General features: G+C 40.5%; 1 protein-coding gene across 29 annotated transcripts in view; it reads right to left on the bottom strand.

Annotated features, from left to right (window-relative positions):
• The window catches only part of Epb41l2 (erythrocyte membrane protein band 4.1 like 2), a 175,560-nt gene that overhangs the window by 58,938 nt on the left and 89,802 nt on the right, over positions 1-26,820 (bottom strand). For all 29 annotated transcript variants that reach the window (XM_052751207.1, XM_052751211.1, XM_052751212.1 and 26 more), the window contains exons 2-4: positions 23,136-23,623; positions 22,203-22,418; positions 7,116-7,220 (exon numbers count right to left, since the gene is read on the bottom strand). In XM_052751207.1, the coding sequence (XP_052607167.1) occupies positions 7,116-7,220; positions 22,203-22,418; positions 23,136-23,609 (795 nt within the window). In that variant the 5' untranslated portion in view covers positions 23,610-23,623. The remainder of the gene's footprint in view (positions 1-7,115; positions 7,221-22,202; positions 22,419-23,135; positions 23,624-26,820) is intronic.

The raw sequence follows: 26,820 nt of genomic DNA, 5'->3' as shown, positions 1-26,820 counted from the left end.
CTAACAGAAAAAAAATTTTTGGTTTTTTTTATTGGTTTTTTAAAGAAAAAAAAAAACCAATTCTGAACCACCTAATGATAGTAAATCTTTCAAATTGTAAAGCAAAGAGTTCCCACAAGTTTTCAAAAATTTGTACTTGTATTTTTTCCACCCTACTGTTAAGCCCTAAGAAATTCATTCACCTTCCTAATGCAGAACACATACATTTTTTGAAATACAACACATTGACTCAAACAACTGACTTTACAGCAAGTAAGTCTGGTTTTTAACAAGTATCTCAAATAATGTATTATTAACACCTGTATTTAAATACAATTTATTCCCATACAGCAAGAATAAAGTATTTGTTGTTACATAGGAAGTAATTATCTATCAATTCATTGAAATGATGCAACAGAACATGACACTCACTAAAAAGTATTAACAACAGCACCCTTTGAAAGTAGCCCTCAGATTTTACTACACCATTCACAGCCTCAACTCTGGCAGCAAGGGTCCAAGGTATATGTGTCTCTGTCCTAACACTGGTCATATTCAAAGCTCTCATTAAAGAGCCACCAGAGCATGGTCCAGTTTCATTATTCCTGTGTCCCAGCTGCATGGTGCATTGATGTGAGGGACCAGTGGGACCCTGTACCTCTAGTGCCATGTTAGGAAGCAGCTCTATTTTTCCCACTTAGAAAAAAGTACAGCATTCAGCTTCCTCACCCTGCAGCTGCTGTCTTACACACAGTTGGCTTACAAATGGCAACTATGTTAAGTGCACAAGACCAAGAAAAGCACATCATTCAGCTTCTAGCCCAGGCTGACTGAGGCTGGGAAGAGATGAAGGAGGGTTCAATGTGTGGCACTGAAAACAAGCAAGTATCAACCACACAAAGAAAAATGGAGTCAGAGACCACTAGTGCAAACCCAAATGACAAGATCCCTCCTATCACCAACACAGAGAAAACATTAAGGGAGCATTTGCTGGTCTCAGAGACAGACATCCCAAACCTTCAGTCTCCTTCAGGATAAGCTCACACAGATGCCTGCTGAAGAGAAGCCCAAGGTACCCGTTTTCCAGGGAAGAAGGACGAAAGCAAGGTCATCTTCTCTAACCCCACAGACGGACCCTAGGTCCCAGCTACCACACCTTCCATCCTATCTGAAGCACCAATCCCTCCAAATCACCTGATCATAGTGAGCAGAGAGAGAAGTTTACAGACCTAGACATTCATGAGTGACTAGTTGGAAAGACAAATTGAGACTGTCACCCTTAGGCCACTTCCCACAACACTGCTTGCCAAGACATAGTGAAGGCTGCTGGGGCTTCTTATGCCAGATCTGTTCTGGTTTGCTTTTCTGTTGCTAAGCTAAAAACATCGACAAAAGCAGCTCGGGGGAGGAAAGTGTTTACATGGCTTACACTTACAAGTCATAATCCATCATTGAGGGAAGGCAGAGCAGGAACTCAAGCAAGACCCAAAGCAGAGACCATGGAGCAATACTGCTCATGGCTTGCTCTCCAGCTCTCTCTTTGGTTCATTCTCAGCTAGCTTTCTTAAATAGCTCACACCCCCTGCCTACAGATGGTACTGCCCACAGTGGGTTGGGCCTTCCCTTGTCAACCATCAATCAAGACAAAAAGACAAGACTAATGGCCATGGGCCGTTCTGATCTTGGCAGTTCAACTTAAGTTCCCTCTTCCCAAGTGAGTCTAGGCTGTATCAAAATGGCAATAAAAAACTACCCAGCACTTCAAGATCCTTACCAGAAAACCACAGAGCTGTTTCCACAGTAGGATGAAGCAGCAGAAGTCACTCTTTCCATGTGCCTACCTGGTTCCCTTTCCTAAGCACACTGACTTCCACTCTGCGAGCTCCATTCCTTCCAAGGAGGCAGGTCTTGCCCACTCTCTGAGACTACAGCTATGCATAGGCATGAATAGGCATTTTTAGGTAATTAACATTAGCTATTAAAAATCAATACTCGCTTACTGTTATCTGTCCATTTCCACTTCCTTCCTATCCATGATGTAGTCATCATAAATGATTACATATTATTAAATTTATTTTTATTTGAATAGTTATCTTTGCTGGGGGGTGGTGGCGCACACCTTTAAACCCAGCACTTGGGAGGCAGAGCCAGATAAATCTCTATGAGTTTGAGGCCAGCCTGGTCTACAGAGCAAGATCCAGGAGAGGCACCAAAACTACACAGAGAAACCCTGTCTCGAAAAAAACAAAACAAAACAAACAAACAAACAAACCAGTTATCTTTGAGTACTTAGATTATGACTGTATATAATTTGTCTAGTATCATAAAACTCTCAAGCAAAAATTAAAAATGTTTTAGTACAACATCATAATGAAACCTAAGTATTTCTCCGGATTACTAATTACACATAAGCAAACATAAACTACTTTTGCTGCTGTGTTTTGATTCTTAAGACAGAGTCTCACTATATAGTCCAAGTTGGTCTTGGACCTCCCAGCCCTCCTGCTTCACCTTCCCAAGTGCTGGGAAATTACATGTGTGTATCACCATACTTAGCAAACAAAAAATAAAATCATAAAAATCAACTTCTCTGGGTTGACACTTGGAAAAGATGAACAACACATAAGACACATCAAAAACATGGAAAATGGCATCAGTGGATAAAGGTTAAAGATGGTGGCAAGTGGACACACTGAAGAACACAAGCGTAAACATGCACACCATCCCTCAGGAAACATTAGGATGTATCCTTACTGTGTGAAAGACTTGGCTAACATAACCACAAACACAGACTTTGGACTTAGAAATATGTGGAGTCAAACTCCCACTTACCACCAATTCTATGTCTTAAAAACATTTCTTGTCCCCAGTAAGCCTTAATTTCCTCCACAGCAAAATAGAAACCACAACATCCACCTGACTAAAACAAAAATCTACTACTTTCCAGTCACACTACTCTTCAGGCTGGATCTTAAGATTTCAGAGTTTGATTCCCTCACTCCCAACCAAAGTTTGCCCATGTCTTCATTATTTTCAGGAAGTCTTAGGTTGACCAGGTATGAGAATTTAACCATTTCAAACAAATCCACCATGTAGTAGCAAATGTTGAAAGGCTGAGAGTAGTTTTGTCCTAAATTTCCATTCTTCTACAAGAATACATAATGCTGAACGAGATCCCCTTTACTATATACATTTAACCAACAAGTCTACAGAAGTGCTGGTGCCAACAGGAAGGTTACAGGCTTTCCATGTCACAGTAAAACTTACTACACATCTAGAGAATGGACGACTATAAAGTTTAAATGCAATGAATAGAGAATCTTGGTAAAAGTTAGTTTACATGTACAAAGAGTTTACTATGAGCTTTTAGTTCTGCTTCTGGGGAGATGTACTCTGGCTATTAGACAATGCTTTAATCTGCATAAAGCAAGCTTGGGTATCAACTACACTTCTAACAAGCACTTCTTGAAATATGACTTATAACAAAATGACTTATATAATGCCTGGGCCAAAAGCTGAACTCTACTAACAACAAAAATTCAATACTACTTTTCTCTTTAAAGAGAGTTCAGTATCTTTAATGATGAATTCACTTGAATACCAAAACTACACAGACTTGTAATTCCGTATAAAAGAATAACAAGCTGCTTGATTCTATATACCTTTAACATTTTCTATAGCAAAGTTTATGAGACTTTTCAACAGACGCTGAAAAGTTGAACACTAACAATGTCACAATTTCATAATCAAAATGAACTGAAAGGCTTCCAACTCAGTGTCACAACTGAGAGATACAATATTACACTAAAACCAAAGACAGTTTAGATTTTTCCCTCATGTCAAATTGTTATATAAAATATTTATAGCTCTGCTTGACTTCCACTTTACAAAAGGCTGAAGTAAGTACCTGAAACTTCTTTAAAAACACATAACATTTATCAAGAGAAAGAATCGGAGAGCTGGAGTCTAGCAAAGTGGTTGAGCATGGGCTTGGCACACACAACAAAGAAACACACACCCCATCTCCTACAATGCAAACCCCAAGAACTTCAAAGTACGACTGATGAAGCTAAATTGGTATGACAATACTAATTTAAAAAAGAAGGAAAGTTCTTTAAATGAATTTGAGGACTGAATTTTGCCCATATATATTTATTATAGATAAACAGTAAGGCATCTAAAAAGCTATGCAATATGAACATTATAGTCACACACACACACACACACACACACACACACACACACACACACACACATATATATATATAAATTTAATATACTCAACTATAATTGAGCATTCATTTCCTGAAAAGTGGGTGCCTCATGAAGGACATCTCTCTGTATGTTCTTGAAGCTTTAGTTAAAGCTTTCATACTAAAAAAGTGTTCATCTAATTTCACAAGCATTTTCATCTGACATTTCATAGGAAAACACTAACCGCAAAGTTAAATGAGGAATGTTGGACTCCTCTTCATCACAGGCATCTTTCTCTCAATGAGGATGCTACAGTAAGCCCACTACAGTCCAGCCTTACATACTCTTAGAGGGAAGAGGCCAAACTGTCTACCTCAGAGTCATATTCACAGCCACCTTCTTATCTCATTATCCTCAGTAACAACGTTCCCCTCCCAGACTTGGCCATCCCCTTCCAGTCAAACCCTGGATCTTGTCACTGCACGGCTCTCCATCTCACTGGACTTCATCGTCCGACTTTCAGATACAATCAGAGTACTGAGGAGAAAACCTAGCACACAAATAAGGTTTGTACTCTGTATGTTGATAACAGAGGAAACTTAACTCACCTCCCTTGAGCGGTGGACCGAAGGATGGCAGGAGGCAGCCCACCCCAGGGGAGAGGGAACTCTCACAGTGGGAATATTTAGGTAGCTCTTAGAAAAGGCAGGTATTCAAATACAATGCAGCATCCTATGTATGAGCAGAGAGATAGACTGGCAAGGCCCACTCGGGAGGCAGACTCCGGCATGAATGTCAGCCCCTGTGAGACAGCAGCACTAAGAAGAGGAGGAAGCTCCTGCCACAAGACTGCAGGGAATTCAACTGTAAGCAGGACATAGCTCTAAAATAAGGGAAGCCCACAGACACCTGGCTATTCAGTGGGAAGGAGAAATAAGAGCCCAGAACAATCTTTCAGGGACAGGTGGCATTTAAGGGGAAGATAAAGTTGGCTTTTAGAGCATGAGTGTTCCGTAGACAGCTGAGTATATGGATCAGAGGTTCAGGTGTTAGATATAGACTAGACATGTGTATTAAAAGTTTAAATAAAAAAATAGTAAATCCTACTAGGTACTATCTTATTCAAAAGGCATGTTCCAGAAATAATTTCCTAATGTTGTTTATCTTGCTTGTACTAACAAAGCATTTACAACATACTAAACTGTATTTATATTTTACAAAAATTACACATTCTTACGAATCTACCAAGAGACAATTCCAGAAAAAGATGTAACTGCCAAGTTCCCAGCACTTTCTCTTTTGGAGCTTTGAAGAGCAACAGACAAGCACATGATTGGAACCATTACCAAGACCAACTTGTAATTTACTGCCTTAAAAGGCACTTAGTTTATTTAGTGAAGTGTGTTATTACTTCTGAGGAGAGTATTCTAAACAGTTCTAATAAAAACACATACTATTCAACAAGCAGGCATGCAATTTGTCTTTAGTCTAAAGGTAGAATTAAACCACAAATTACATATCAGGGATTTAAAGCTGAGCAAGTTGAGAAAATTTAATTTGCATATAATTATCATGCTTAAAACTAAAACCCTTTATTTCATTACTGAGATATGTAAATACAAACAATGATATTGTTCAGGCAAATTACAAACTGCACACTATGCTTCCTCTAATGGCCAGTGTGTTCTATTGACTGAGATATGAATGCCTGACATTAGACAGAAACCTCTTTCACTACAACTGAGTGCTCTATACATCCTAACGCAGAATGCTCCACAGCAACAACCTATCAGACTAAACAGGCTTCCTCTGTAGGGTCCAACTCGGGACAAACTTACATTCTTCATTCCCATGTCAGCACCTTCTCACCATGCCAATTCTAGACACTGACAAAGTGAAGCACAAGAGGAAAGCCCTTTGCCTAATAATACTGACAACTACAGTTAGCCCTCGTCCTGCCAGAGGGTTAATATTTCCGTCCTTAATTTACCTGGGAAACTGAAAATCTCTTCAGTTCAATAAAACTAGTATGAGCTTCAGATCACAGATGGCCCTATGCTCTAAGTTCTCTAAAATTATATGAGCTTGAGATCACAGACCACCCTATGCTCTAAGTTCTCTAAAATTATATGAGCTTCAGATCACAGACCACCCTATGCTCTTGCTTAATGTCCTAGAAAAACTTAAGAGTAGCCATGTTCTCAGCACACTCTTTGACATTGGGTAGATGTACTATTAGGGTCAATCCCGCACTGGTTGGTCAAACATACCACCCGAGAGAGCTGGCCCAACCACCTCTTTTGCCCCCGACAGCCCATCTCAGAGATATGAGTACCTTTGCCACACAAAGCCATTAAAGTCCATAAGCAAGACAAACACTTCCTCCCAAGTATCTAAGCAAGGCTCATGGATCCTCTGACTCCCGACAGTTTTGTACACCCACTTCTCGATTGCTCAGGCTTATTCAATAACTACTACACAAGTGACTGCACATCAGTATGTTGGCAAAATGAGTCTACTTGGCTGGCCTCTGTATTTAGCACCACGAGGCAAAATTGGGAAATGACTTAGATAATATTACATTAAAAGATAGGCTTCATGTGAGAACATCAATTTTCCCACTACTGAATCTTTTAATTTGAAGTACTTTCCCCTCAACAATTCATTACACAAGTTGATTCTACCGTGAATTCAAGAGCTAAGGTTTTCATATAATTTTAAATTCAGGATTTTCAATCTCAATTAAGACAGGAAAACATTCCATTCCATCTGCTTATGAGAAAGCATTACACACCCAAAATGCCAAAAAGCATAATCACATAATCATTTTTAAATATTTGTCAGAACCTAATAAGCATATAAATTAAAGTTAAATTTATTCTGAAATTAACTGATTAAGAAAAATAGAGTACTTTCTAAAAGACAAAGTTGAAATCACTTACTTTCTGCTCAGCATTTTCCTGAAACAGAAGCCCAAAGTAGTCCTTCTCCAGGAGATTGAGGTGCTCACACACTCTGTCAAATAACACTTGTCCCTTAGCGCGTTTCTGCAGAAAAACAAAGCAAATCTTCACTTTTCTAAAGGAGATCACACAAGGGAACAGGAGATGTTGACCGGGAAAGGGAAAGAACGCGTGTGACCCGGAAGGCAAAGGGAGATACTGGGGCTGGAAGAGCACAAGAGAATGAAGAGGGGGCGGGGGAACAGGAACAAAGTCTGTAGGAAAAAAGCCGTAATAAGATGTTTTTGTATACTAATATATTAAAAAATTATCTTAAAAGCACCACTGATTTATTATAAATTCATATAAAGTATTTGTTTTCAAATGTTCTAACAATGCAAAAGATTATTCTAAAATGAAGGCCTAACTAAATGCATTCTGCTTTACTGCTAGTCTTATTAATTACTAAGAAGAGTAGAAAAACAAAATGCTGACCATCTACTCATATAATCCACAATAAAGACATGTGTTCAAAGTGTTTCCCTCGCCGGGCGGTGGTGGCGCACGCCTTTAATCCCAGCACTCGGGAGGCAGAGCCAGGCGGATCTCTGTGAGTTCGAGGCCAGCCTGGGCTACCAAGTGAGTTCCAGGAGAGGCGCAAAGCTACACAGAGAAACCCTGTCTTGAAAAACCAAAAAAAAAAAAAAAAAAAAAAAAGAAGAAGAAGCAAAGTGTTTCCCTCAAAACCTGAAGATGACTCACGACAATTCCTAAAAGAATGCTGCCCTATGAAAACTGTCTGATGTAACTTCATACAACTTACCCTATCAGCACTGAGGTTTTATTTTATTTATTTATTTATTTAATTTATTGTTGTTACTGTTTTTCCAAGATATTTGTAGAACACCAGGCTGTAAATTACACTTTTATTTCTAATTTTCTAGAGAATATAGTATTCATTCTTTGGAGATTTAAAAGCTCCAGGAAGCCCCAGAAAAAGTGGTCATCATTTAGCCAGTGACAAAGCATACCCATTTCCAATTCAAAGGCATAAGCTTGGAATATCCCAATGGTGAGTTCAGTCAGACATGTATCTCCTCCCCAAGGCATGTACAGATGCCACAACTAGATGGCCAGTGAAATTGGAACAGGGCCAAGAAAAGGCTCAGTGAACACCCCAATATCAAAATATGCACCTGTCCATTCATGCAGTACATAGAAATTATACACACACACACACACACACACAAAGACAGAGAGACACAGAGAGAATCAATTGATCAATCTGGGGGAGTAGAATCTGGTACTTTCACTACTAAATATTTCATAATAACATTTCTAAAATATGTTTATTTTGTCGTAGTAAATGAAAGGAGAAATTCACACAAATTACCATAGCAATGTACTACATCCATCACTGTGGATTCACAATCAGCAGTTGATATTTAGTTAAGTTACTCAGCTAGACATGTGCTTCTATTATTTACGTATTTACAGTATATAGAAACACTGGGGTCTAAATACACCACTACCTCTAACAAGATGTATAACTGAAGTTTTCAGAATTGTAAGTGAGAATAATAGAACATACCATAAGCATATGGCAAGCATAAAGTAAATTAAAATGTGTAGCCACTGGTTATGGTACTTGAAATTAGGAATATTTGAAAGGATTATCTAAGACAATGTCTATAAATACATACATCACAGAGGAAAACATACTCCAACTTGGCTTAAAGTCAGTTTTTAAAAACTCGTATCTCTTCACTAGTTTCTATCTCAGAGACATTACTGCACAGTATTTATCCTAAAAGACTAGGAAGAACACACCCACAAAGCCACCCCCACAGTCTGGTGCTAATATGCTGAGCCCCAGCCTGGGCACTGGAGTCAGACCCAGTTCACCATCACCCAACATTTCGTGAACATCATTTCTGTTACTAGACAGTGTGACAATGGGAAAACTACATAGTCTCCTATCTGTAAAATGGAGACAGTGACTAACGGCTCTCCATAAGAATCATATTAATGCGACAAGATACATCAAACTGTCTGGATCAATCATAGCTGAATTCTACTTCCAGCTGTTCTCTGACTTAGCCCACGTCTCACAATTATCAAAATACTGTGTGATGTGCAGGCTGTTCCATCCCTAAGACATAGACATTTTAGCAGCTGCTAAAAGGCTGACTGAGTACACACAGTTGTAACCCAAACTCCCATTCAGAATCTCTACTCTCCAAGTGCTATGGGAGCACTAAGAACCAGTAACTGTATCTAAGAAAACACGGCTTTCTCAAGAATATGACATCTCATGTGAATCTTAAAGGAGGAAATGACTTCTGGAAGTAGAGACTACAGATATTTAAGAGGTATTATTTTTCACTTTTGGTGTTTATTAAAGCCCGACAGGGTGAATTTCTGTTCAAAGATACTACAGGACACAGTAAGATGAAAAAGGAAAACCATCTCACAATGAACAGGCCATTCATTCTAACTGCTAGGTACCGCCCCACAGACAAATGACTGCAGAGCTTGCCAAGCTAGAAGGCGAACATATACCAATCCAGCAAGAGTAGATGTCAGATCCTGTGTTAAGACAGTAGAGAAACAATGATGACTAAAACATAAATGATCTCAAGAAATTTTATCCAACTGTCAAGGACAGAAAATAAATAGGAGAAGAAAAATACTGCCTTGCTGATAAACACTTGAAGATGGTAATGAGAGAATTAAATTAAGTGTGTGACATGATTAATAAACATTTGAGGTGTTTCATTTGAGGATTCACAGACCTATATAGGGCTTTTTGTGAGCTGTTCTAAAAAATAAATAAATAAGCTGGTGTTAAATATGATTTTAAAAAGCTTCAGTTATTTCATTCAACCTCCTTCGAAGTTACAGGAGTTGAAATGATCCAGTTTTCCTGTCTGCTTAGAATTAATGATACCTGTAAAGTGTTTAACACTTACACGTCTGTCTAGGGAGGCAACTTATCTTCTCTGTTCAAGCTAGGGTTATTAGAATGGAGGCCAGGTTGGCCTCAGTTTTGAGGTCCTCTTGCCTCAGCTTCCTGAGGGCTGGACTGTATTCATGGAAACTATGTCCAGCCATCGGTTTGTTCTCTTATATACAATTATAGCTCTATTACATGAAAGGACCACAAAGGAACATCTGCCAACTAAGCAAAATGAAAGACATTTTCCTTTACAACGTGTATCAAAAATAGCCGTTTGTGTGTATGTATATAGAGACACATCTTTCGGAGCTGCTTGCACATATATGATTTCAGGGCTGACCATTTGGTACCGGATAACCAGTTAAGGGCTCATCCTCAGGAAAGACTAATTATCTCCTCCACACATACACCAACAATAATCAAAGAAAAAGAGGCCACAAATTTGAAAGGGGTTGGAGGTGGGGGTGAAGGGTATCGGAAGGGTTGGAGGATGACATGGGAAGCATTGCAGGAAGGAGAAGGAAGTGAGAAAATGATTTAGTTATATTTTAATTAATTTTTTTTTCAAAATTAAAAAAAAAGTATATATAGTTGGCTCATGGGCTATTATTTCAGTTTGGGGTTATCGTCCCGTATAAGGAAGATCCTCAAATCCATTATTTTCATCTTTTAAAAAAATGTTTTTGTGCCACAGGGCACATACAGAGGTCAGAGGACAACCTGTAAGAATGGGTTTTGTAGACGGAAATGAGGTAAGGGTTGGCAGCAGGTTCCCTAACCCAACTGAACCATTTCACCAGCCTTTTCAACTTAGTTTCAAATGTCAAAACTCTGCCTCTGCTTCTAAACAAATCTCTAAATTTTCATCTCCTATAAAATCTACTCCAGTCTCCAATATTTCAACTTTCTTCCTTAAGAACTTTTGTTTGTTTGTTTGTTTGTTTTGGTTTTTGAGACAGGGTTTCTCTGTGTCCCTGGCTGTCCTGGCGCTCACTCTGTAGACTTCCTTAAGAACTTTATTTCATACCTCTGGCACTCACTCTTCTCTTCCCTTCCACACTTTAGCTTTTCGGTGCCTGGGTTCTTTAAGAAAAGCCTAACTTACCTCAGTGCCTCCTATAGCAAGCAGCACTTCGCTGAATTATAAACCAGTAGGGACAATATTGGGCAGCATGGCTCACGTCATCAATGCAGGCCAAAAGTCTGGCAGCATTCAATCTAGAATGCAGGCTTTCTGGCTGGCAGTCATACACAATCTCCTGGGGCCCCATTCATGACTATCGGCCCACAGATATTCAAGAACCAAAGCAAACACACACTGCCAATAAGTTTGGGAGAAGAGCAGCCACAAACCTACATAAGCTTTTCCTTAGTAAATGAGACCATTTCCAGATACCTTTGGAGAACTACACAAGCAGAAAACCACTCCACATTTGTCCTACGAGCAGGCTACGCCCATATTTATACAAACAAGGCAACTGGCTTTTTCACGATTTGCTTCATTAAGACATTAGCTTCGCCGTTGTTTCATATTGCCAGTTGAAGCATCTCTTTACTCCATGACTGTTCTTATGTTGGCACTTATATAAACTGTTTCAGTCTCTGTTCTAATGATGGAGCACTTAATACAACCACGTAATTAGGAATGGAGCACTACCTCAGGGATAGAATCTTGTCTAGCATCTATGAGATCCTTGGTTCAGTCGTAAGCACTGTCACAAAAAAGGTACATAAAACTTTACCAAGCACATTTTGAAAAAGGTATTTTAGTTTTAATCAATTCCAACAAGCTTAACAATCTGTTTCCCCCATATACCTAACCCAACTTACACCTAAGCAATACAGAACCAGGGAAGGGAAAGGTGCAGTGGGGGAGAACCCGTCTACTTTCCAGGTGTCAATCAGATACTTTATGTATCTGCATGAGAGAGAGAGAGAGAGAGAGAGAGAGAGAGAGAGAGAGAGAGAGAGAGAGAGAGAGAGAGAGAGAACACGCGCACACACACACACATGGCAAGGGAATGCAGCTATGGTAGGAGGGGTGCACATGCATGTGTGTCCCAGAGGTCAACTCTGGGTGTCTCCCTCATCATTCTCCACCTTATTTTTTGAGATGAGTCTCTGAATCCGAAGCTCACTGGTTCAGCTAAACTGCTGGCCAGCAGCAAGTTCAAGGGATCCTGTCTCTGTTTCTCCAGCATGTCACCTGCCACACAGGATTTTTAAGTGGACACTAGGGGTTCAACTCCAGGTCCCCATGCTCACTGTACCAGCTGAGCCATCTCACCAGACCAGATCTTTTTGGTTCTGGTTTTGTTGTTTGTTTTAGAAGACAGTGCATAATATATTAGAGACAAGCAAAGGAGCTTGAAAAAGCAAGATAATTTAGATGTGTCTTCAAAAATATTTTACTTAAAAACTAGCAGACTAGCTTATGGAAGTCTCGCTTAAAAGCAGACCCCATCTAAAGAAAAGCAGACTGAAATCTGAGACATTGAGCAAAGTCTCCTGTGTCTGTGCTGTTATTTGTGGCATTCATTACTGAAGCCAAAATATGCCATTTCTGGAGACCTCTCAATGTGGAGGAATTTGTGCAACTGCTTACCCAGCAGATTGCAGAGGACGCCACACACCACTGGCGTTTTATAAAACACCATCACTGTCTCCTTGTAGGCCTCTCCACACTGCCCTTATTGTGTGCCAAGAAGCCAGTGATGGGAAGCACACAATGCAATCCATACATTACTGGCACAGAGCTATGCATTTTGCACTCACTCTAACTACACTGTGCAAATATCAAAGGCCAAGGAACAAAGGTATGCACAGAGCAAACCAAACTCATACATTGTTGTGGGGCAGAGGAAATCGACTAAAGCCATATGCAAGAGGAAAGAGCACGTCAGGCTAAGGGCATTATTGTCAGAATTCTTGTCCTACCAATCTGAATCACCTGTCCACAAAACTGTTGCCAAAGTTCATTCAAGTTCTGGCAAAAAGAAACTAGAGCCAATGAAATGACCTCTTTGTAGATGATTAGAACATAATTTCACAAGTAAATCAGTCATTTATGTTTCCCTGACTGTGGGAGCCTACAAAAGCTTCCTGGTGAGATCTGAGCTTGCTTTACACAGCAGGGCTGCATTAGGGGATGGCTTGACCATGTGCACAGTCACCAGGTGTCTGGAATGGTCTGCACTTGGCTGTGCTAGGGGAAGGTCTTTGCTCCACCCCTTTCAGTCCTTTAAAAGCCCTTTAGAAGACAGAAGGGGCCAGTGGGTTTGGACCCAGGCCCTTTCTAACTGTCTCTCTCCTCTATATTTCTATCCACATATTCCTCATTTCTCCCTGATCAAGAGTACCCTGGGGGAAAAAGAGGAAGCTGGTCTCCCTCACCTGACCATTGATAAAGACTAAATTTAAAAGGTTATTCCAAGTACTCAAAATACTCGTCCAAGTTGAGGTGCCTCCAGTAATGTCCTATTTGGAGAAAAAAAAATTACATCTGACTGCCTATACACACACTTTTTTTCCTTGTCATCATTTTCAAAGCAACACAATGCAATAACTACTTAGACAATATCATCACTGTATTATAACTCTAAATGATCTGTCAGTGAGTTAAAGTATACTGGAGGATATCCCATTAGCTGCATATAAATACCAGGCCATTTTACAGAAAGGATTTTATGTTGTATGGCTCTGGGGGGCTCTGTGGAAGTTCTGGAAGCCAATCCCTTTTAGATGCCCAAGAACAACCAGATTTGCAAGAAAAAAAAATACATATATTTTAAACAGAATAGCATTTCCATCTTTTCATTTCCTATGACAAACCTCCATTCTACCCAATTAAACATACTTGCAAAATAAAGTAATTATCCAGATACCTGTGAGAAGAAATACTGAAAGGACATAAACACTTGTAAAACCATTTTTAAGAATACCATCAACACTGTCAAAGTAGAAGTCACTAAACTGCCAGAACTAATTCAAAGTCTTAAAAGGTATTTATTACACTAACTTTAGTATATGCTACATTCAAGGTAAGGATCCACAAGTTTATTTTAATCGTGTGACAAAACACAGTCAGTATAGAAAAGTTGTTACATAAACTAAGACTTAGAACTCAAAACACACATTTAGTGCTGATCCCTATAAAAACTACTATATTTAGTATGTGTGGCTATGAAAGTGTGCAAATGAGCACACACATTTTCTCACTCAACCACCACCAGGGCTGCCACCATCACCACACCCACCAGGAGAGACAATGGAATTCACATCAGCACAACTTCAGAAAATAGACTCAAAGGGTAGGAGGTGGAGCAGCCTGCAGCTCTTTCTTTCTCTGCAACCTCTCCCATAGATGGTAGTGCACCACTCTGTAAGATCAGCATAGTGGAGAACTGAACTTATTAATGATACACTTACTTAGTAGAGATCTATTCAGTGACTCTGAACGACAGGACTAGCCCCAGTTTAAAGCCAGCCAAGAGAAGCAAGTCTAGCTCAAAAATGGCAACCCTGGCCTCATAAAGCCAGTGGACAAAAGCTGAGAATGTATGGTATAGGCTATCTTTTAATAGAGCTTATGCTAAAAGATCTTAATATAACCTTCCCTTTGTATAAATAAAGGAAGCCTATCTTCCCTAACACATTTTGTTGTTTCGTGGAAGACTGCATCACACCACTTCATCTGATAAACCTTGACAAAACTCCGGGGGGGTTTAGTTGTGTTTTGTTTGTTGTTTGTTTGTGGTACTGTGATTGAAAGAAGGCTTTAACATTTTTTTTAAATGCCTCTGTATTAGAGAAGAGAAAAATATGCCTATGCAGACTTTACAGATTGTATTCTGAACCTCAGCTTTCCCACCATAACTTAAATAGTTCTTCATTTTCTAAAGAGAAAACAACCCAAAGACTAGTTCCTCCTGTTCTGCTACTTGTTAGTGTCTCAAACCAGGGACAAATGGCTAACTGAGATGCCTATTGAACATATCGAAGTGGACCTGGCCACCATTCATGTTCTCCCAGAATCTCTTAGTCCTTAACAGTTAGTTATAGGGTAGGGCTGGCATATTCCCGCCCTGCCCCTGTGCCTCTTCCCTATATAATCCAGACATTTTGGTTGCTCGGCCCTTATGTCTGCCCTTTACTCTCCTGGCTTGTCCCTCTCCCCTCCCCTGGCTCCTTAAAAGGCCAGGCTAAGAGTCATGTTCAATCTGGACTTTCTCCGATGTCTCTGCCTCTGGCTATGCTCTCCCTCACATCTACAATAAACCTCCTCCACCACACCTAGGAGCCGTCAATTCCTCCTTTTTCATTTCTTTTTTTCATTCACTACCAGCAGGTGGGTACAGTCAAAAACTACTGAGTGCTAACTACCGAGGTCTCAGTGCCTGGGAGAAAGGATCACTAAGGGTGAAGGCTGGTCCTCACAGCTACAAGTTACTTTCAAATGGCAAGCTGATTGCTTTCAAAACACCACTGGTTCAGTGGGAGAAAACCAATCCTGGCGTTTTGAAACCAAAAGTGGAAAGAACATTATAGAATTTCAAGACTACTCAAAATTCAAAACCATCCTTTCAAGAGGAAACATTATTGAAAAAAGAAGTCGGAGTAAGGCATTATTTGATGTTCACCTTTTCAAGCCCAACCCAGCCAGCAATTTACTACTTCAAGAAAGCAAAGAACTCCCAGCTACTGGAGTCCACATTTCTCTCCAGGCTGCCAACTCCTGGGGGCTCATCTCTGTAGCATGCTTGTACTCCTAGATTTGGCCAACCTTTTTCAGAAATATAATTAACTGTTTTTACTCATTGAGGCCCTGAAGAATTTCTACAAGTCAGCCAACTGTTCCTAAGCATTTAAAACACAGTGGGGAGACAGAAGCAAAAATCAGATTAGGAACACAGATAAGCAATGCCATCAAGGTATCTTAGGGAAGGAGGACAAAAAGTGTACATACGTAGCCAGGCATGGTGGCACACATCTTTAATCCCAGCACTCCAGAGGCAGAGGAAGGCAGATCTCTGAGTTCTAGGCCAGCCTGAGCCACAAACCCCGAGCAAGTTCCCAGACAGCCAGAGAGCCACACAGAAACCCTGTGTCGAATTTTTTTTTTTAAGTATACTGATGTACAAGAAAGTAAATGGAAATAATGGCTTTCTAGGAGAACTGACTCAGGCAAAGCCCCACATTAATGTTCTGAAGGGAAAAGGGAAATAGGTTTAGGTAAAAGAAGGAATGCAAGCATTTTAGAAATCCAGTAAGAGTTGAACAGCACAGTTCAACAACACAGGAGATTCCTTCCCAGGACAATGCATAATTAATGAATAAACTAACACACAAGTAAGTTCAAAGGAAGAGAAAGCATTCTGAGAGCTGGACTTAGTTAGACGTTGTAAGCCAAAGAGGAATCATGCCAATGAGGAACACAAAAGCCAGATTAAAGGACAGAAACTTTACAGGAGAACAGACAACTCTGGAAGTGCAGAATGAGCTGGATCACTGTGCATGGGCAGGGAAGGCAGACAACCTGCGGTCACACCTAATAGTCCTGAGGGACCCGCCGAGAAGTGTCTTGAGTACCAGGCCAGGTCAGCTCCCACCTGAAGAAGTTCTTTGTCTTCAAGTGGGACTAAAAACTTCTATTACTCCCATGGCATGACACCCTTTTCTCACTTTAAAAAACAAATCCTTGGGGGGCTGGAGAGATGGCTCAGAGGTTAAGAGCACTGCTTGCTCTTCCAAAGTACTGGGTTCAATTCCCAGCAACCACATAGTGGCTCACAACCATGTGTAATGAGATCTGGTGCCCTTTTCTGGCCTGCAGGGATATGTGCAGAACACTGTATACATAACAAATAAGTAAATAAATAAATAGATAAATCCTTGGACAAAATTGTCATTTTAAACCCTTTTGTGAACCTAAAAGAATGGAGAGTTGGTCAGAGACACTGTACTTGGATCTAGTCACTGAAATTTTTAATTTGCACATAAATTATTCCCAGTTCCAAATACACCCTCTCCGACTTCTATGTGGTATTTTATGGAGTATCAAGTATCATAACTTCTAGATCCTCCAAAAGTATAAGGATAGCCGAAATGACTCAACTATTTCACCTCTCAGGGTCAAGGCTGTAGTTTGAAAACCAACCCGGGGAGACAAAAATAGACACAAACACATACCACTTCATAAAGCAAGGACACCAAATAGGGTTTTCTGAGACCCAAAATCAGTACAAAGAGGACCTGGGGACCTTGACACATTCTCTGCTCTCTAATGAATACTTTTATCACCAGAACACTGCTGCTGAGAGCTTGCATTCTGATTGCCTTAGGAAAAATGGTTGTGACATTCCTGTGTGGGCTAAAACAATGCCTTCAATTCTCAGACAAAATCAACATGTGGGAAAAACTCGCAGCTGCCAGAGGAAAATGTGAGCCTTTAGTCAGAATGCACATGGACTCACGCTTCTAAAGTCTCTTGAACTTCCACACTTATTTTCCAACCTTAAAAATATATATACAGGTTTACAAACTCTAGAAAACCCAGCTCAATCCGAGAAATAAAGGAAGCCAATATTTTCATTCTTACTTTGCAGTCTGAGAATAGAAGAAAAGACAGGAAGTCCCTTGTCCAAGACATACAAAGAGTCAGCAGAAAACTAAACCGTATCCTGGCTAGACCCATGACTTCAAATAAACCTTACTGTACTTTTCCTTAGAGGAAAGAGCCCCGCTGTTTTAGCACACCTAGTGTGTAAATGACTTCTACAGCAGCGTCACAGAGAGTCCTACATTCAAGCATCTGGAGCCAGCATGCAGAATCCAGACGACCCTAAAATTCTTCACAACTTAAGTTCTGGTACCAAACTAGGTTGTTATATATCATTTAAATAACTTAATGAGATAAAAGCTGATATAACCTTCATTAAAAATATAATAATCCTCATTGGATATGATGGTATACACCTTACTCTCAACACTCAGGAGGCAGAGGCAGGTAGATCTCTGTATGCTGATCTACATGGAGAGTTTCAGGCCAACCAGGGTTATTTACATTTTGAGATTCTTTCTCAAAAATAATAGTAATAATAATAATCCTTTCTCAAAAGATTTGAAATATATGCGATTAAATTTATCAACAAATGATAAGTTAAAACATAAATATCAACTTTCATGAACAATAATGAAAAGGTACTTAACACTCTGAAACAAAATTATGAAAATATACTAGGCTTTGGATAAAAGGAAATGCATGACGTAGCAATAAATTATTGCTTCATAAACCAGAAAGAGCATGACAATCAAGCCATTTCCATAGTATTTTTTTAGCTTAACTACAACCGGCCCCTAACAATGCACCGCTATCCAATCTACTTGTCACCTCCACCTCCGGGGGGCTGGCAAATATCTGAGGCATCCTTTTAACCCGCACTCTCCTTCCTCAGAAGAACACCAACGTCAATGACGACAAAAAGGGTTTTGCTGTGCAATAATCCTCCTGTCCACTGTGAGTATGTGTTACTCTCATTGGTTAATAAAGAAGTTGATTGGCAGGACAATCAAACCAAGGATATTGGGATGAAGAAGGGCAGAGTGAGAGAGTCGCTGGCAGGTACAGAGAGAACAAGATGGGCATGCTGTACTGAGAAAAGGCACCCAGCCATGTGGCAAAGCACAGATAAGAAATACGGGTTCATTTAAGTGACAGGGTTAGCGAGGAACAAGTAAATGTTCGGCCAATTAATAGTAAGACTCTGAGTGACTATTTGAGAGCGGCTGCAGGACAGGAACACTCCGCCTACAGGTTTTGAAAACTATTTACTTGGCAGTTGTCTTTATCTAGTTCCTGAGGCTCAAGAGCAGAAGGTACAGGTTCAGGGGGTCTCTAGGAGAAAAAAGAATTTTGAACCAGAAAGCCAAAAAAGTAAGGGGAAGTCACACGTGTGTCTACAGCCCCAGCTACTCAGGAAGGCCAAGGGAGGAGGACATCTTCAGCTCAGGAGTTTGAGGCCAACTTTAGTAAGTTAAGCCCATCTTAAAATAAAAAAAAAGTGTGTATGTGTAGGTACCTGCATACCCATCAATACCCATCACACATATACACACAGGAGAAGAATGGATATTGACGGGTATATAGAAATTTACACATTACATACATGTACAAGCCAGTAAAAATAATACATAATATACATGAACACATTATACATATCCTATATGTTAATTCTACCTATGTATAGAGTAATCTGAGTAGTAGAAATGACGTTTAGATAAGACAAAAAAAACATCTCGCAGAATTATGTTTCCTGGCATTAAAAAACATTCATTATATAGCAGCACTTTCTTTGTCAACAAAAAGTGATAGGTAATTAACACAAACAGGAACTTGCCAAACTGATCCAGTATTTTAAACAAATCATATAAAACCATCACCTACAAAGACCATCTGCTAGCCAATGCAGTGAATTTTTAACACCCCCAATACACACTTACCGCAACAACACAGCGAACGTGTCCCAAATCTTAAACGGCACCTCGGCCCTCGCGCTAGGAGTCTGTTTTAATCTTATACTGGTATTTGAGGTCTTCCAAAACTTCACTCGGTTCCATAAAGAACCCATGAATCCAGACATTCCACCCCCTCATGACTTCCTGCAGTGGCCAGTTTTCTTTTTTCTTTTTGTTTTTTTCAGACCGGGTTTCTCTGTGAAGCCCTGGCTGTTCTGGAATTCACGCTGTAGACCAGGCCTACCTGAAACTCAATCCACCTGCCTCTGCCTTCCAAAGTGCTGGTATTAAAGTGTGCACCACCACACCTAGCTCGAGGTCGGTTTTCTATTGGCTCCCCTCTACCACTGTAGATGCCCTAAGTTAAATTCATTAGGTCCTCTTTACTGGGCATGTTACATAAACCTAAGGGTGACTGAAAATTAGCACACGTACATACAGGTATGAAAGAGTAACTACATTCATCTGGAAAACCATGAGAGAAATACAACTTTTACTGACAGTTCTCCCAAGCCAAAGTCTGTGCCTCACATTGCAGGTGCCTTTCTCAAATGCTCAAAAATTCATTAACAGCTCCAGTTTCCCACACATACTTCCTCAAAGAGTAGTCAGACACTAGTTTCCGGTGTGGATCTACAGAAACACACATACGCACCATCAGCACATCACCCAAGTGTCTAGGCCAGCACTAGACAGGAACACATGAAAGCACCCGACTGTGGCTCACCAACCTCTGGGCTCCAAAGGGAACAGAGCAGGTCTGATGAGAAGTAGACCCAAATTAATGTTACCAAAGAACCACAATGACAAGAAAATTTAGATGAAAGAGACATTAATTACAAAGGAATACCACTCATAACTTCTGCACTGCTCCAACATCTACTAGGATGTGATGAATCACACCCTATGTTCAGATACAAAGTCCCTGCTCAGAACTCAAGTGAGCTGTTGGTGCATAATATCTACTGCAAGGTAACATCAGGAGCATCTACTCAATTCTGTTTTGCTTTGCACTTGAAAGGAATAAGATAGTAACTCCTTGCAGCACATGAGGGATTAGTAGAAGGGTGTCATCTTGGAAACAGAAGGCAGCTTTTCCTCAGATACTGATCTACTGACACCTTGATCATGTATTTCTCAGTCTATTTCAGTGGTTCTCAATCTTCCAAATGCTGCAACCCTTTAATACAGTTCCTCGTGTAGTAGTGACCCCAGCCATAACATTATTTCATTGCTACTTCTTAACTGTAATTTTGCTACTGTTATGAATCATAACATAAATATCTGATGCAGGGTATCTGGTATGCGACTCTCAAGGGGGTCATGACCTACAGGTTGAGAACCACTAGAATCTATTCTTTAAAAATTACCTTTCCTAAAGTATTTTGTTATAACACCAAGAACCAACTAAGACAAGGATTTTTAATTCTTTGCTACTATAGTTTTGATGCCTCAAGTACCATAACAATTATACATACAGTGAATATAAAGAAAAAAACTATAAATGCTCACTTAGTATCCTTGCCTGGCAATATAATATATTCAAATATAATAAACTGTGGTTCAACTAGATAGCCACAGATGTTTTTATCAAGCTGTTAAAATACGAATGCCAGGAATTTGGTGCAATTTTTTTTGTTTGTTTTTTTGTTTTTTTGTTTTTCGAGACAGGGTTTCTCTGTGTAACTTCTCGGCTTTCCTGGAATTCGCTTTGGAGACCAGGCTGGCCTCAAACTCACAGAGATCTGCCTAGTTCTGCCTCCCAAGTGCTGGGATTAAAGGCATGCACCACCACCGCCCAGCCGGTGCAATTTTTTTAAAACTGTTAACAGGAGACTAAAGGAAAGCTTAGTTCATATTTTAAGTGAGTATGAAAGATAGATCACCTGTGCCACACACAAAACTCCAAATATGCAGACTTGTTCACAAGCTCTGGTACCAAGGTACCAAAGCTGCAAGCTGGCTGTACCTGGCAGTTACTGATATAAACCCTTCCTCCACCACCTGGCAAGTTACTGAGTCTAAGCCTTTATATTCCCACTGTAACATTGAGAATGGAGTCCTCATGAAACATGACGATCCATTCCAAGTACTGCATGTGAGAAAATGCCATGTGAGTAAATGTCACTGTGAAAAGAAATAAGCTAACACAAATCTTAAGAAGCTGGTGCTAATAAGTTGCCTGTTTTACAAATCGTAGGTACCTTTTTACTAAATGAAACAAAATTAATGACCTAGGATTATATCATTACCTTTCTCAGGATAAGAGTTTCCAGCTAAAATTTCATTATTCTAAAAGTCAGCTTACAACTATCATTTCTCAAGTAAGACATCCTACAGAGACAGCAGTCAGAGCCAATCACTCAGAACAGACTCACACCACACAAGCAGCAGTGCGCACAGCACATCACCCCACTCAACCCTGGTCAACAGTGCTGTTCGAAACGGAATCGGTGACTCTTCTACACGGTTGTTACTGTGTTTAGAGGCCAATCAATAAACTGGCCTATAGGAACTCGGTGCCACAAGAAACGTGTCTGCTGTGCCACACCGCCCACAGAGCAGAGTGCTTTCATTCTGCCCATGGAGAGGACTCTGCTCAGCCCCTGCCTCACCTCAAGGTCACAGCTGTACTCGGTGCCATCCAGGAGGGTCACTTTGGCCAGGACAGTCTTGGTCTTCTTGGCAGTTTTCTGGGAGGCCAGCTCCACTTTCAGCTCACTGGTCTGCACTTCCTTGGTCTCCCTCTTTGCCGCCTCTCCTTCCAGTTTGTCTTCCTGCGTCTCCTTGATCTTCTCCTCTTCTCTGTCCTTCCTCACTTCTTCAACAGGCTGCCAAGGAAACATTAAGTCCACATTAAAGTTAACCTACTTGGAGAAGACAACACAGAAAAAAAAGAACCAAAATTCACTTTTCCCTTCAGTGCTGGTAACCTATCCAGGGTTCTGACTGTGGTAGACAAGGGCTCCAGCCACATCCTCGGCCCCAAAGAGACTCTTTCATGAGAATTATGGTCGTCAGTCTAAGCACTTTAAATTTAAGCTTTTTAAGATTCAAAAGTTATTCAAGAAAGGGTATTTTCATGAACTGGGCATTAAATGAATAAAAGAAACTATTATCCCAGTAGCTATACTAAAAGTACTGAGACAAGATTTCTAAAAGCTTAAACCACAGCAATACCTAGGCTTCCACAGGCAAAGAAAACATACACAATCCACTACTTACTCTCAACTAAATCCATAAATAAAGCAAAGATAAATAAAGGGTATGGATTTAACAGAAGAGGAGGGAGGGCCTGGCAGACGGCTCAACCGTATCAGAAACACAGGTGCTTAAGAGAGGGTGTGTGTTCTGTTGCTGCTGCGCTGGTTTTTTGTTTTGCTGTTGGGGAATAATTTTAAAAAGACTCACAGGGAAGACTAATGTACAATACTCCAAGCTCTATACTGCAGACACATGAAGTGGAGGCAGCATCTCGACACGGAATGGGAAACAAGGCAACCCCTTCCCCATGTGGCTATGTTCTCACCCGGTCTTCTCAAACGTACCTGGGTCTCAGCACTGCTTTTCAAGGAAGGCTTTTCTTCCTTGACCTCCACCTTAACCTCGAGGTGTTTCCTCTGAGCCATTTCTTCTGCATCGCCCTTGGCCCGACTCTCTTCTTCAGGAAGGGAGTCCTCCTTATCCAAGGTCTGTTCTTCCACATCAGCTTGAGTGGGCTCTTTTTTATCTCCTCCATCTTTGGCTACTACTAAGTTATATGACTTCTGCTTCTTAAGCCATGGGGGTATGAATCGAGAAATGCCCCTGCTCTCGGATGGATCCTTCTCTCTTTTCCGCCGGCGAAGACTACTTTGGCTTTCAACTGCAGGGCCTGGCTGCGAACCTTTTTCCTCCTCTGGCTCAGATAACTGATTCTGCTCATTTTCTGTGACTTCTTTAGCTTTCTCCTTAGGTGCATCTGCTCCTGCCTGGTCAGAGCCCTTCTTCACTTCAGATGCAGAGCCAACTTCAGTAGTCATGGTTACAGTTTATACTGCAACAAAATAAGAACCACAAAATAGTATTTTAGAAACGTTCCCACTTTCAATCTAGTGGCAAAGGGACAAAAGGGGTGAGACAGGGTGGGAAGAGGAAAAACAGAAAAAAGGAAGAAGGCCGTGGTAAGGAGGAAGGGTCAGAGGCACAAGCCAGACTGAGGGCTGCTCTGTTAGAACTCTCAAATCACACATCACAATGGGGTAACTCTGTACAGCTGGAACTCAAAATCACCCAGACTCAAGACACAGAGATTACTTCTACTTGATCTGAACTAGTTAGACAACAACTAACACAGAGTCCAATGTTTAAGGATTCTTTTTACTCAGCCTTTACTCTTTTTTTTTTTTTTTTTTTTTTTTTTTTTTTTGGTTTTTCAAGACAGGGTTTCTCTGTGTAGCTTTGCGCCTTTCCTGGATCTCGCACCGTAGACCAGGCTGGCCTCGAACTCAGAGATCCGCCTGCCTCTGCTTCCCGGGTGCTGGGATTAAAGGCGTGCGCCACCACCGCCCGGCTGCCTTTACTCTTTATTAAAGAAATGTTGTCAGCAGTATTAGCAAGTATTGAGACACATTCCACTACAATTTCACACATTAAAACCAAAATCTATAGAAACGTTAAGTCTTATAAGAACTAATTTTTAAATGCTGGGTGTTTGGCAGCAAAAATATATATACATAAAAACAAAATTGTATTACTGCTTTGCTGTTAATGTTAAATCCTGTAATTCACAGCACTATTCTAAAAGTTAGGCTTCTAAGCAAATGATTAAAACCAAAAATCAAAACTCCAAGCCTCTACCCTACCCAATCTCAAATACCGTATGTATAAACGTATGTATCTGTGTATCTATGTCTGTGTATGTGTGTGTAAGAAAAATATTTAAAGGTCCCAATACAAACTAAATAAAGATATTATAGAACACACAAAAAATATACCTAATGATTTATTCCATCACAGCTAATGAAAGCAAATTGAGTTAAATCTAGAAACAACTGCGAGTTTCAGCGGTACACAAGCCAAGCGGACTTCTCAAGCATAGCAGACCTAGCTGACCAGGACAGCAGGCAGGGGATGGGGCCAGCTCGCTCTGCTCCCTTTCCCAGCATAGCTCTCCCAGAGATGGTCTCAGTGCTGGCAATGGGTAATGTCCCAGCTAGCTTTTTCAATGGTACAAACATGACCAGAGTCTTCAAAGGAGAACGAAGGTACACTTGTTTGAAGGCAGATTCACATACCACACAAGTGACGCTTTTAAAACACATCTTGGCCGGGCGGTGGTGGCGCACGCCTTTAATCCCAGCACTCGGGAGGCAGAGCCAGGCGGATCTCTGTGAGTTCGAGGCCAGCCTGGGCTACAAAGTGAGTCCCAGGAAAGGCGCAAAGCTACACAGAGAAACCCTGTCTCGAAAAACCAAAAAAAAAAAAAAAAAAAAAAAAAACCACATCTTGTCGATAGAGTAGAATGCTGTTTAGTCGTTAAAAAGAGAGCCCTAATGCACGCTTTCACGTGGACACAGCCCCTGAAATGAGGTGGTTCTAGAGGTCAAGAACTTAACGGATAATGTAATCAGATTCCTGTTTCAACAGCCCAACCTGGCTGTAAGGTTTAAATGAGAGACAGAACAGGAAGCTACCTGGGAGATGGCTGCAGTAATCCAGGCATGGTTCTTTACTAAGGCCAAAGCAATCAGGGAGGGGCTAAGAATTGAATCTTGTGGGAAAGGCAGAGGCCATCCTGAATATGGAAAAAGAGAAAACAGATCTCGGGACTTTATGGGAGACTGGGGAAGGTTATCCATGGAAATAGGAGATCCAGGAAAAGAGGGTCTAGCTGAGCATACAACTTGATTCTAAATGTGCTGTGATGACAGCTTTGTGGAGATGTCTAGCTGGCCAACAGAGAAAACAGGCTTTGAAAGAGACTAGATGTGCACTCGAGACCCTATCTGGGAGTTGTGGTCACATGGACGGAGAGCTGCAAGCAAGAGTACTAACAATATTACCATGGAAACCAGTTTTGTTCAATATTGGAGGATTCTGCAAAGAACCCTTCCTACCACCTCAATGCAAGAAGAGACAGGAAAAGGCAGGTCAGCCAAAAGAAACACACAGTGACACGGCAAGATCAAAGGACAGTATGTTTGGAAGCAGTACTACCGAAGAGGGAAGAGTCAACTACCAGACCCACACATGACTTCCTATCCTTAGGTATTTACAGTTCAAAATGCCTGCCAACAAGAACATAACTGCATCTACACTGCACAGAAAATACTGTTTCTTTCCCATGTCTTTTTCCAGAAAACCATTTAAAAATATTATGTTCATTAGTCATGCAAAACCCAGAGATGATTTCTAGCATATACTTTCTAATTACATCCTGAGAACTGAATAACTATCTAGGTAAAGTCAAAAGAAAAATGCCCCACACTTGGATAAGCCAACCAAGATAAATCGGCAGCTCTCTAATTACTCTGGCTGTAAGAAACGAGAACAATCAACTGAAGCTGATTTTTGGCCAAAATATTCAGAAAGCAATGAAACATAAAACTCAAGTTTCCACTGTTAGGCTAAGTGAATTAATAGCTGTTCATATTTTAATCATAGGAGAGACCACTATGTCAGGTGGCATGCAACTTCTGTTCTTCAAAATATCCATGAAATACCTGATGAATCACAGAACTCCTGGTCTACTCCTAGAAAGATTCATGTCAGTTTGTGGAAATGATTACAGGACATGTTAGGGAACACATTCTATAACTCACCATAAGTAGCTCTGCCCCCACCCAAACCTATTATCACATACTATTTGAAAGTCATTACTTGGCCATGTGATCACAAGCAAAAGGACAGAAGTTGAAGACAAACTGCTACTATGGAAATAAAGAACACAGATGAACCAAGCATAGGGTGAGCCTCACAAACTCTATCAATGTCCACTGTACACAACCCGGGAGCTGACAAGTGTCACTCATTCAAATTGATGTTATGCGACAGAAAACAATGGAAACAGCTTATGGAGCTGTGAATAGTCAACAATAAAGGTAGGCATAACTCTATGTAAATAACCATAGTCTTAAAATAGCTCCAAGAGCTCAACCTAACACTACCTCTTTTATTTGTAAGATGGTTTCTTTAACAAATCACTACCATCAAGAGAACATGATTGCAACAACACATGCCTTCGCCATAATT

This window comes from Peromyscus californicus, unplaced genomic scaffold (assembly GCF_007827085.1).
Source record: "Peromyscus californicus insignis strain IS unplaced genomic scaffold, ASM782708v3 Scaffold_22__1_contigs__length_63687245, whole genome shotgun sequence".
Classification (NCBI taxonomy): domain Eukaryota; kingdom Metazoa; phylum Chordata; class Mammalia; order Rodentia; family Cricetidae; genus Peromyscus; species Peromyscus californicus.
The sequence above is the reverse complement of the archived record's forward strand: the minus strand, read 5'-3'. Positions and strand labels throughout refer to the sequence as shown.